The sequence below is a fragment of the Primulina tabacum genome, chromosome 16 (genome assembly GCF_025594145.1).
Source record: "Primulina tabacum isolate GXHZ01 chromosome 16, ASM2559414v2, whole genome shotgun sequence".
Classification (NCBI taxonomy): Eukaryota; Viridiplantae; Streptophyta; class Magnoliopsida; order Lamiales; family Gesneriaceae; genus Primulina; species Primulina tabacum.
Genome location: NC_134565.1, coordinates 3,239,259 through 3,252,683, shown reverse-complemented (window position 1 = coordinate 3,252,683; position 13,425 = coordinate 3,239,259). Strand labels below are relative to the sequence as shown.

Genomic DNA, 13,425 nt, shown 5'->3' with positions numbered 1-13,425 from the left:
TTGTTGTTAGCCAAGATCGAGAAGATCAGATCACAAAAATTAATTTTTTGTGATTTCAATCAACTCTTCTTCACAGGATCGATTGTTCTACGTATTTAACACGAATTGATTAATTACAACACACAGATATTAGAGATTACCTTTGAAGCGTGTTTACGATCTTTCTCTGCACTGGATCTACGCTCCAAACCTCCAAGCCTTCTCTGGTGTTCTCTCAAACTCTTAACGTAGGATTGTGTGTGGTCAGAAGTTACAATATCACATATATATATAAAATATTTGTGATATCTTGTAGCAAAAAGATAATAACAATATCTTTTAAAATATAAATTTAAATGGACAGAATATATTATACCATATCTAGAAGATTTGATATCTCAATCTTCCATGAAATATAATAGTCAAGATAAATTTATCCCACATATACCATAAATTATAACTCATATAATTTATCCGAGTTTATATTAGAGCCACCAAAGGGACCTGGTCGGATTCAATTAAATTAAGCTCCAATAAATTAATTTGATCCAATCAACTCATGATTAATCAAAATAATTTATTAATCTTATTCTACTCCACTAAAAGAATAAGATTGCACTCTCAAATTAATTGATATTACTGAAGCACAAAATCAATAATTATATCCTCTGATTTATCGACCCAACATATCACCCCTATCGATCAATTAGAACATCTAAAACATGGTATCCAGACCATATAACCCACATTAGATATTCATAGCTTCTCAACCCTCATCTTCTCTTTGACAGTCCCATGTGATCACATCACATAATTAATTCAACAAGAATGTTGAACTACTGAGCTCAGATTTTACTGTCTTCTAGAAGAACTTGTGAGTTTATGATCATACCTATTGACTAGGTGACAGATTCCATATTACGAATATATGTTCTTTGTTATTTCACTTTGATTCCCAAAACATCAAGATATTGACCAATAGTTTGGTCTCACTCATTGATGCATCAAAGAACTTCAAGTTAGTAATCAAAGTTCATTATCCGCTCAGGATTAAGGTGTTATGTACGACAATCAAGTGATTTTGAATTAGTATGGTCAAATCAAATTCAAATCTCACGTGGTCCAGTCCAATACAACAAAATGTATCCTTAATTTTATTACCAAACCAAAGATAGGCTTCAATAAAATTGAGACGATCTTATCAAAATAATTTGTCCTTATTTATTTACCGATCGTGGACAATAATACTTTGGATTGAATTACAAATTGAATCTTTCTGTGTTTAACGACTTAAACACTCAATTTATAATTATACCACAATCCAATGGACATATGCATTGCTCAAAAATAAATTTATTTAAAGAAATAAATTAACATTATTTTAATTTCAAAATGTCATCAACATATAACAAAAGTACTCAATGGGCATCATACTATCGAACATTTTCCTCCCACTTGCCCTAGAGTAAATGAGTCATGTCTAGTACACCCATATTTTGAATATGTTCCTCAAAAACTCTAGCAGGTAAGCTTTTGGTGAAAGGATCAGCAAGATTTTCAGTAGATGTTATCTTGCACACTGTCACGTCTCCTCGTTGAACAATATCCCTCACTAGGTGATATTTTCGTTCAATGTGTTTTCCACGCTGATGGTTTCTTGGTTCTTTTGCATTTGCCACTGCACCACTGTTATCACAATATAAAGTAATGGCATTTGATGCAGCAGGAACAACCTCAAGGCTTAGCAAAAACTTTTTCAGCCAAACGGCTTCTTTTGCTGCTTCACAAGCCGCTACATACTCCGCTTCCATGGTGGAATCAGCAATACATGATTGCTTGATACTCCTCCAAACAACAGCACCACCACCCAATGTGAACACAGATCCTGATGTGGATTTACGAGAATCTCTATCAGCTTGAAAATCAGAATCAGTATAACCCACAGGTGCCAACTCTGAAGCCGAGTAAACCAACATATACCCTCTAGTTCTGCGAAGATACTTGAGAATATGCTTTACAGCAATCCAGTGCTCTGGTCCTGGGTTTGACTGATGTCTACTAACAATCCCAACAGCATAACAAATATCTGGTCGAGTGCATAGCATAGCATACATAAGACTTCCTACAGCCGAAGCATAGGGAACTCTTTTCATGTATTCCACTTCACTTGGATTCTTGGGATTGTGGTCATTTGACAAGTGAATTCCATGTCTAAAAGGTGTTTGACCTTTCTTGGAATTTTGCATTGCATACCTCACCAATATTTTATCAATATATGAAGATTGAGATAAAGCAATCCGTTTGTTCTTCCTATCCCGAAGGATTTGGATACCTAGAACATAACTTGCTTCTCCCAAGTCTTTCATGTCAAACTGTTGAGACAACCAATTTTTAGCAGATGTCATCACCCCTACATTATTCCCAATATGTAGGATGTCATCCACATATAGCACAAGAAAAATCACCTTGTCATCCAAAATTTTCTTATAGACACAAGGCTCATCAAGATTTTGATCGAAACCATAATCTTTCACAGATTGATCAAAAACGATGTTCCAAGACCTTGACGCATGCTTAAGTCCATAAATAGACTTTTTCAGTTTGCATACTTTATGCTCTTGACCATTGTGAATAAAACCGTCTGGTTGTACCATATAAATGGTTTCGTAAAGATTTCTATTAAGAAATGCTGTCTTGACATCCATTTGCCACACCTCATAATCAAAATGAGCTGCAATGGATAAGAGGATCCGAATAGACTTTATCATAGCCACAGGTGAAAAGGTTTCATCGTAATCGATTCCTTCTCGTTGGCTAAAACCTTTGGCTACCAATCTAGCCTTAAAGGTCTCTGTTTTTCCGTCTATTCCTCTCTTTCTCTTGTAGACCCACTTACACCCTATAGGTCTCACACCTTCAGGAATGTCTACAAGAACCCAGACGGAGTTAGTGTACATGGATCTCATTTCTGATTCCATGGCACTCCTCCATTGGTCAGCGTCAACATCCTCCATAGCTTCTTTGTACGTGATGGGATCCTCCTCTTGTTCAATGGAAACCGCATCAAACGATTCTCCATAGAGCAAGTATCTAGAAGGTGGTCGAATGACCCTCCTACTACGTCTAAGTTGTGGAGGTTCTTGGTTGATTGGAATTGATTGTCGTTGTCTTAAGTTCTCTTCTTGATCATTTCCTTCATTTTCCATTTGGATATGATGGGGTGACCGATCATTAGAACCAATGTTTTCTACCACTTCATTTGTTTGGAAATCAGTGGTTAATGGTGGTAGAAATGTGAATTCAAACTGAGTAGGTTCAGTGCGGATCTCTGGAGTAGATGATTCAGTAATCTCTTCCAAAAGAACCTTACTCTTTGATTCACTCTCTTCTATGTGCTTGTCCTCTAAGAAGGTTGCATTTGTACTCACAAATACCTTCTTGTCTTGAGGACTATAGAAGTAATATCCTCTTGTTCCCTTAGGATATCCAACAAACATGCATAATTCTGATCTAGGTTCCATTTTATCCATCTTTCTCTTTAGCACATAAGCATGACATCCCCATATCCGAATATGTCTTAGATTAGGCACGTGCCCATTCCACAATTCAAGAGGTGTTTTAGAGACAGATTTAGAAGGAACCATATTCAATAAGTATATTGCAGTTTGGATAGCATATCCCCAAAAGGATGTACTGAGCTTAGAGAAACTTAGCATAGACCTGACCATGTCCAACAAAGTCCTATTTATCCTTTCAGAGACACCATTCTGCTGAGGTGTAGCTGGTGCGCTCAATTGGGATATTATCCATTATCTGATAAGTATGTTCTAAAGTCATTGGATAGATACTCGCCACCTCTGTCTGATCGAAGTGTTTTTATGCTCTTACCTAATTGTTTTTCCACTTCATTTCTGAATTCCTTGAACTTTTCAAAAGATTCAGATTTGTGGGACATTAGGTAAACATAACCGTATCTAGAGTAATCATCAGTGAAAGTGATGAAATACTCAAATCCTCCTCTAGCTTGTACACTAATTGGTCCACATATATCAGTGTGCACTAATTCCAAAACTTCATTGGCTCTATGTCCTTTAGATTTAAAAGACCTCTTAGTCATCTTACCTTCCAAACAGGATTCACATACAGGCAAGGATTCCACCTTTAAATTACTTAAAGGACCATCCTTGACCAACCGTTGAATTCTATTAAGGTTGATATGACCAAGTCTCAAGTGCCACAAATAAGTTTCATTAGTGGGAGACAATTTAATTCGTTTGTTGGATTCAATGTGATGCAAAGAGCTGTCATCTTGTTTTAAGACATACAAATCGTTATTCAAATGTCCCTTGCAAATAAGGGCTTTATTCAAGGTAATATCAACCACCATTTGTGAAAAATGGACATAATATCCTTGTCTAAACAATAAAGCAACATAAATCAAATTTCTAGTAATCTCCGGAACATAATAAAAATGTCTTAAAACCAAATGTTTATTATTCGAAAAATAAAGATAAACAATTCCAACAGCTTTTGCAGACACTACAGCCCCTGTGCCAACTCTTAGAGTATATTCCCCTTCATTGAGGTTTCTGGTTACTTGGAACCCCTGCAAAGTATTGCATATATGATTAGTGGCTCCAGAATCTACAATCCAAGTATCAGTAGAATCAACCACTAAACAAGACTCATAAAAGATAACTCACCACTACCCTGCTTCTTGGAAGCTAGATATCCTTGGCAGTTTCTCTTCCAATGACCCTTCTCTCCACAATGGAAACATTTTCCCTTAGGCTTGCCATCTACCTTGACTTTCTTCTCATTTTGTTGTGGACCCTTCTTGTTGGGCTTCTTCCTTTTATTCCCATTTTTACCTTTCGGCTTGGAATAAGACGGCCCAACAGAAGGAACAACAAATGCATCACCAGTTTTAGTCTTAAGAACACTTTCAGCATTTTGGAGTTCCTTCATCAGCTCAGTCAGGGACATGTTTAGCTTATTCATGTTATAGCTAACCTTAAACTGTGAGAACATCTCAGGGAGAGTCTCAAGTGCCATGTCAACCTGAGTCTCTGATTTGATTTCAGCCCCTAACACCTCCGCCATGTTAAACTGAGCGATCAATGCAAGCATATGATCTCTCACGGGCGTCCCAGGTTTCATGCGCATGTTCATAATGGTTCTAATGGCTGCTTGTCGTGCCTGGCGTCCTTGATGCTCAAACATTTCTTGGAGGCTTTCCATGATTTTTGTAGCAGTGTCCATATTCTGATGTTTCTGTTGCAGCACATTTGAGATGGATCCCAAAATGTAGCAACGGGCCATCTCATCAGAACTGATCCACTTATCATAAGCCTGCTTTTGAGCTACTGTGGACTCCGCCGTAGGCACCGATGGACAGGGTTCATTGAGCACAAACTTGTGTTTCTCCGCAGTTAAGACAATCAATAAATTACGTTTCCAATCAATGTAATTTTCTCCGACTAGTTGGTTGTTGGTTAATATCATAGACAGTGAATTTCCAGTCATTTTTCTGAAATTAAAATAAATTTAAATGAGCAATGCAATAAATAAAATTATGTGTTATGCATGAATGCATTTGTAGATCCCAAAAACTACTACAACACAGCAATTTACCTAAAACTTCAAAATACATAATTTTTTCTTCAGGAAAAAAACATGTTATTTATAGCTAGGCTGAGACCCTCTCACTAAATTCAATATATCTAGCAACTCATGCAATATCAATTTAGTATTGCTTGATTTTGGCCATCAAAAGATATTGTAACAACATTCTATAGGAAATTCTCACAATATCATTGACTTAAGTGTATACCCTTAAATTAATTATTTATCAAGTACCAAATTAATTATATCACCTATAGGGTGGTCACAATTAATTTTACTATAAATAATTATAATGAGTCCAATCAAGTAACCGAAACAATGTAGCCCTCCTATAGGGAGACCAATAAAATTGGCACGAGGCATACATAATTCTTACTAATGGACTAATAAGGGAGACCGTGGGTTTATTTAAAATATACCCTCTCACACTTAATATTTAAGTTTAATTTTGGGTTTTATCCGATTAATAAAATCATGACTATTTTAACTCTTAAAATAGTTCAATTATTAATCAAAATATTTATTCTCTAAAAAATAGAATAAGTAAAATTTTATGCATGATAATATGGTTACCTAAAGCGGTGTTTATGCAATCTACATGGCATGATACATGAATGATAAAATATAAACAATAATTAAGCAAGAACAAATTTATGGCCCAACCTAGACACAAAAATTAAAGATCTAATTGAACCCAAAAATTGGCCCAATACTTTAATTTAAAAAATTTCCAGCCCAAGTAGTAAACAATCTGGTTTGGCCCATGGATAATTTTCAGGATCCGACCCGAAAACCATGACCCGAACCCGTGATCCAGAACCGTGACCCATCTTCCACCCTACAAAAAAAAAAAAAAAAAAACGCCGCCTCCGCCGCCGCCGCCGTCGCCGCTGGATTCGCCGGAAGCTTGCGAACGTGAAGATTTCCACCGCGCCGGTCACTGGAAAACCACCGAGACACCATATCGATTTCGAAATCGAAAATAGGTGCCCGATTTTTACAGATCCAGCGCATAAAAATCGAAGATTTTCGCATCTCCTCCGCGCCGCTCCACCGCGAAGACAACGCATGAGAAGGACCGAGAAACACCTTCGCATACATCCCTCATCCTCACGGCCGCGTGCTTCCGATCGTGCGACCCAGATTTGCTATTTTCATGGAGGTTTTCGAAATTGCAGAACAGGTCCCTGACGAATTGAAGAAGATGCACTTTGGTCCCTGGAACTCTTTGGGCGAAATTGCATTCTGGTCCTTGTAGTTTTAATTGAATTGCATCCGGCCCTCTAGATCTTTGAAGCGAAGCAGAAAAGCCCAAATCCGAAAAATACAATAAAATTTGCACGAAAATAACAAGGGGAAACATGGAGTCGTAATCCACCCCCTTGGTTACAGACTCGAAAATACGAAATACAATTTCACCAAAAACTAAGGCCATAAACTGTTCAAAAATTAAATAAATCAATCCATTCAAACCATAATCACATAAATCTAACACCGCTTTAAACTAATACATGCATAAATAATTAATTAATTCGAAATACGCAAAACAATATCAAAACACGTGGCTCTGATACCATATGTTAGCCAAGATCGAGAAGATCAGATCACAAAAATTAATTTCTTGTGATTTCAATCAACTCTTCTTCACATGATCGATTGTTCTACGTATTTAACACGAATTGATTAATTACAACACACAGAGATTAGAGATTACCTTTGAAGCGTGTTTACGATCTTTCTCTGCACTGGATCTACGCTCCAAACCTCCAAGCCTTCTCTGGTGTTCTCTCAAACTCTTAACGTAAGATTGTGTGTGGTCACAAGTTACAATATCACATATATATATATAAAATATTTGTGATATCTTGTAGCAAAAAGATAATAACAATATCTTTTAAAATATAAATTTAAATGGACAGAATATATTATACCATATCTAGAAGATTTGATATCTCAATCTTCCATGAAATATAATAGTCAAGATAAATTTATCCCACATATACCATAAATTATAACTCATATAATTTATCCGAGTTTATATTAGAGCCACCAAAGGGACCTGGTCGGATTCAATTAAATTAAGCTCCAATAAATTAATTTGATCCAATCAACTCATGATTAATCAAAATAATTTATTAATCTTATTCTACTCCACTAAAAGAATAAGATTGCACTCTCAAATTAATTGATATTACTGAAGCACAAAATCAATAATTATATCCTCTGATTTATCGACCCAACAGTTGTCATCTCGAGTACTTGAAGATTCGAAAGCGACCCAATTATGGTCATATTTTCCGAAGGAAAAAGTACTCCATATAGAGAACTTCTTTAGACTGATTGGAAAAGCATGGTTCCATGTCTTTAAGGGATTAGCCGAGAAGAACTTTGAGATTTGCAAGTCCTCGAGGCTTTGTAAATGGCAAAGGTTTTCGAGATTATAATAATCCCAATTATGATTATTCATATTATAATATGCAACAGCCAATTTCTTCAGATTCACTAGTATTTTGATGATCTCTTCGGTAAATATGAAATCCGCTACTGTCTCAATCGTTTGTAGATCACTTGCATGAACAATTCCTATATCAAAGAGATAGGATAAATGAAAATCATTGTTCCAGATCAGATGCCTTAACTTCCGCATCTTTAAAATTTCATATGGTAATTGCCATTTGTTTCCGAAACCGATGTCATCCAGATAAACAACTATAGTTTCGAGATTGGGATGTTTCGATATTGAGACTGGAAATCCATCAAGATATGGATAACCTATCTCGAAAGCAAGGTACCTTAAATTGACGAATGTAGAGATTACATGTGACAATTTCGGCCAAGTTACTTGGGATGCATCCAAGACACCGACGTGTCTAGACCTTAGATCTATTCTTGGCATCTGATATTTCGCGGAGAAAAGTAGAACCGAACGCACGCTCGAATCTAGGATTTTCCATTCTTGAAAATCCTTCGTGCCATGAATTATTAGGCGGCGATATGGATTCTCTACAAATTCTGTTCCGGAATTGATTTTGGATGGCACATGATAAAGAAACCCCTGCTTTTGTTATGCAAATCTCCCTCAACATATCATGGATTCCAACAGTTTCGTGTTTCCCGTCAGGCCCTTTCTTGCTCACTAAGAGCAAACTTCTGTTCACCAGATCCTCCAAATAACGTTCCCCCACATCTTCCAGGCACTTCGACTGATGATTTGGTTTCAAAAATCCCTCAGCAACCCACAACTTGATTAGCTTAGAAACATCAATTTCAGAATCTTCAGGAAAAGCTGCTATGTAGAGCAAGCATGGTTTTAGTCGAAGAGGTAACCGATCATAACTAAAACACAGTATCTTTGAGCACTGAAGGGCAATGGTAGGCTCTTTAGAACTTATATTTTCCGAAACATTTTCCCACACTTCTTCTCTCATAACGGTTCCTGAAGAAAGGAGTAGTTTTGCAACCACCACGATGGTGAGGGGAAGTCCCCCACAATTTTCCGCAATCTTCTTCCCGACTTCCACCAGTTGGAGAGGACAAGATTGTTGTTCAAAAACACTTTCTCGAAGTAATTTCCAACTTTGATCATTATTTAAACAGTTCATTTGGTGAACTGGAGCATCTGAAGATCTCGCATGAGAAGCCACATCTAACAGCCTGGTGGTTAACAAGATTCGACTTCCACTACCATCATCTGGGAATGTCATCTTGAAATCATCCCATGCCTTGGTACTCCATATATCATCAATCACAATGAGATATCACCTGCCAATGAGACTTTGATACACTAGTGTTGCCAGTTTTGCTTCGTTCTCATTAGATTGTTCATTCTTGACGGACTTCAAAAGCCCTGAAAGAACATCACTCCTTCGATACTCTTGTGACACTGTGATCCATGCGCATTTGTCGAAGTATTGAGAAAGGATTGAATCGTCGTATGCTTTTCTAGCCAGAGTCGTCTTCCCGATTCCCCCCATCCCAACAACTGGGATAGTTTGGAGGTTAGCAGAGTCTTCGTATAACCGTTCTTTGATTGCGATCAAGTCATCATCAAATCCCACAACCATTTTTTTGGCAGTGGCTTGGACCGTGGATGAACGATCAACAGGAAAAGAATAAGATACAGATCGGAGATCTTTTGCCGTGTCACCGTTATTCATCTTCATCGTCTCTTCCCAAATAAAACCAATCCTTTCAGACGCCAAGGTTAGGTCTCGATCCAAGTTCAAATTAGCCTCTTCAGAACTCCCATCATCATCAATAGTTGACACCGAAAACTGATACGAATCCATGAAATCTTGAGCTTCATATGCAGCTTTTCTAATCCCATTTCCCTCACGACCAAGTGTTTCTTGATATTTATCTGAATAATCTTCAAGGAAAGAAACGATGAAATCAACTTTTTCCTTGAGAGAAACATTTTTTTCTTTGTGAAGAGAATGGGTATGCTTCTTAAGATTCAAAATCTCTCGCAATGATCGAGCAACAACAAGAAGAGCAGCATAAGCAGCAGCCATGGAAGGAGAGAAAAATGGAGCAAGTACAAGTTCATGTGATAGTTGACATTTTAGTCAATTAATTATTTAGCTTGTGGGAAACAGCTGGGTAGCATCCATTAATCATTATAATATAATAAATAATTCTAATTTCTATGAATCTATAAAATATTCATCTATGAAAAATTAAATTTTCTCCTATCAATTATTTTGAATTTTTATTAACTTAAATATGATTTATTAAAATAATTTGTACAAGTTGTATAGTGAGTTTGGTAAATGTCCACACAAATTTAATATTTGTTAAATTTTAATTATACATACACACAAACACACATATATATATTTTAAAATATTATAAGTAAAACAATGTATATATTGACATGTTATTTTAGCATAAATGTCAGTGTTATATTTAATGCTTATTATTCATTTTTATATGTGAGTTTCAAGAAAAATCAAGAACCTTCTCTCCATCGTCGAATAATATAATGTAGTGTACTTTGATTCAAGATCACACAATCCGAGCACTATTTTCTCAATGGATCGAAGAATTAACCTAAGCGATTATCTCACTTTGTTTGCACTTCTGTTTCTTGTATGAAGAACTCATTAACATGCAATCAATCGACAAGAATCATTCACAAAATAAGATGAGTCAGGAATTTACGTGGTTCGGTTTTTCAACCGACATCCACGGCCGCCGAAACAATAGAAATCCACTATGAAATCAAGAAGAAGTATTTTACAGAAAGACTCGATGGCATTATGAACCCTCACTCTTCCTTATATACAAAAACTTGACCCTCTTTTATATATATGAATAACTAACTCCTAAAGTAGTTAGGAACTGCATGGAGTGAATCGATATTCTTCCTTCGTTCTTGATACTTCATTCCAAGGTCTTCCACACACACGCACAGGGCCAACTTCTTAACAATTCTCCACCTTGGCTCTGTTTGTGATTATTGTGCACCCTCCTTGTCATAAGATACTCCTATTGCTCCTGGCTGCTCCAGTCCCTCTTGCTAAGTCTTTCCAACCCTGACCAAGTTTAGACATTTGTTAAACTTGGAAATAGATAGGACCTTAGTTAAAGCATCTGTCGGGTTGTCTTCTGAAGCAACCTTTTCCGCCTGAATTTCACCTCTCGAAATGATTTCTTGTATGAAGTGGACTTTTATATCAATGTGCTTGGACCTCTCATGATACAATGGATTTTTCATGAGATGTATGGCACTTTGATTGTCACAGTATACAACCAAGTTCCCTTGTTGTATTCCCACTTCCTTTATGAAACCAAGGAGCCATATTCCTTCTTTTATTGTCTCGGTTGCTGCCATATATTCCGCTTCAGTCGTTGACAAAGCAACTACCTTTTGTAAAGTGGCCTTCCAGCTGATTGCTCCACCGAATGCTGTAAAGATGTAACCTGACAGAGATTTTTTGGTATCCATACAACCTGCAAAATCTAAGTCCACATAGCCTTCAACCACTCTAGATGGATTTCTTTCTGCCATGTAACTAATCCCAACATCCCTGGTTCCATTCAGATATCGGAGAACCCACTTCAGAGCAGTCCAGTGCTCTTTCCCCGGGTTAGCCATGAACCTGCTGGTTACACTGATTGCATATGCCAAGTCAGGACGAGTGCAAACCATACAGTACATGATACTGCCAATAGCATTGGCATAGGGAACTTTCTCCATATATCGAATCTCTTCATCTTCTTGTGGAGACTGTGAGGCCGTGAGTTTGAAGTGTTGTGCCAGAGGAATGCTCACACACTTGGAGGTTAACATTCCAAACTTGCTTAAGATCTTGTTTATGTAATCTTTTTGAGACAGCATCATTTTTCTTTGTTTCCTGTCACGCAGAATGTCAATGCCCAAGATTTTACTTGCTGGTCCCATATCTTTCATTTCAAATTCCTCACTGAGCTGTTGCTTCAACTGGTTTATTTCTTTTCTATCTTTGCTGGCCAGGAGCATATCATCCACATACAACATCAGATACACTTGGCTATGGGTTCCAGCAAATTTAAAATACACACAACTATCATATTTTGATTTTGAATAGCCAATCTTTGTCATGAATTGATCGAACCGCACATACCATTGCCTTGGTGATTGCTTTAAGCCATAGAGTGACCTCTTTAACAAACAAACTTGATCTGGTTTTCCCAAGCTAAAACCCTCCGGTGGCCTCATGTAAATGGTTTCTCGAAGTTCGCCATGTAAAAATGTGGTCTTCACATCCATTTGGTCCAATTCCATGTCATGTTGAGTTACAACGGCTAGTATCATCCTTATGGACGTTTGTTTGACAATGGGAGAAAATATTTCATTATAATCAACTCCTTCCCTTTGTGTAAACCCCTTTGCCACCAACGAGCTTTATATCTAGCATCCTCAACTCCTGAAATCCCCTTTTTCTTTTTAAAGATCCATTAACATCCTACCAGCTTTTGGTTCTTTGGTGTGTCAACCATGATCCAAGTTTTGTTTTTCTTTAGGGATGACATCTCATCCTCCATAGCATCAATCCACTTTTGTTTCTCTCTGCAGGTTACTGCCTGTTCATAGCTTATTGGCTCCACCTCATCTAAGTCACATGCAACTAGTAGGGCGAATGCCATGAGATCAGCAAAACCGAACCTTTGAGGTGCTTTAGCTATTCGTCTCTGTCTATCGCTCACAAGTTGATAATCTTCTGAGGTCTTTCCAGTTTGTTCTCCATCAGTTTGCTCAAGTATTTCAGATTCTTTTCCTTCCTTGAGTTCAAATTCAGAAGCTATAACAGCTTGTTGTTTGTGTCACTGAATTTGATCATCCCTTCTTGGTTCAACTGGAGTTTTGAGTGGGAATTCCATTTCATTAAACTTGACATCTCTGCTGATAAAGCATCTTTCGTTTCCAGGTTCTATGCACCATAGTTTATATCCCTTGACTCCCTCCGGATAACCAAAGAAAACACACTTTTGAGCTCTAGGTTGTAATTTGTCCTGTCTTATATGGGCATATGCCGTACAATCAAAAGCTCTTAAGTTTGAATAGTTTGAGGGCTTACCACTCCACCTTTCCTGTGGAGTTTTGAATTCTATGGCAGAAGAAGGACTCCTGTTTATTAGGTAGCAGGATGTTTGGACAGCTTCTGCCCAGAAACTCCTTGATAGTCCTGAGTTTGCAAGCATGCTTCTTACGTGTTCAAGGATAGTCCTGTTCATTCTTTCCGCCAAGCCATTTTGCTATGGCGTTCCAGGCACTGTGAAATGTCTAGAAATCCCTTCATCCTTGCAATATTGTTTGAATTGATGAGAACAAAACTC

The 13,425-nt window shown here is 37.3% G+C and overlaps 1 protein-coding gene and 1 pseudogene across 2 annotated transcripts; both read right to left on the bottom strand.

Moving 5' to 3' along the window:
* Window positions 1-4,523: 4,523 nt before the first annotated feature.
* On the bottom strand, window positions 4,524-5,799 carry LOC142529475 (uncharacterized). Of its 2 annotated transcripts, none has more exons than XM_075635015.1 (2): window positions 4,683-5,799; window positions 4,524-4,585 (listed from the first exon to the last, which is right to left on the bottom strand). In XM_075635015.1, exons 1-2 carry the CDS (start codon window positions 5,503-5,505, stop codon window positions 4,557-4,559), a joined length of 852 nt encoding a protein of 283 aa, XP_075491130.1. In that variant the 5' UTR covers window positions 5,506-5,799; the 3' UTR covers window positions 4,524-4,556. The 2 variants fall into 2 exon arrangements, with proteins under 2 accessions (XP_075491130.1, XP_075491131.1); XM_075635016.1 differs by having other exon boundaries at window positions 4,689-5,799.
* A 2,116-nt stretch (window positions 5,800-7,915) lies between these two features.
* LOC142529841 (putative late blight resistance protein homolog R1A-10) lies at window positions 7,916-10,204 on the bottom strand (annotated as a pseudogene).
* Window positions 10,205-13,425: the final 3,221 nt, after the last annotated feature.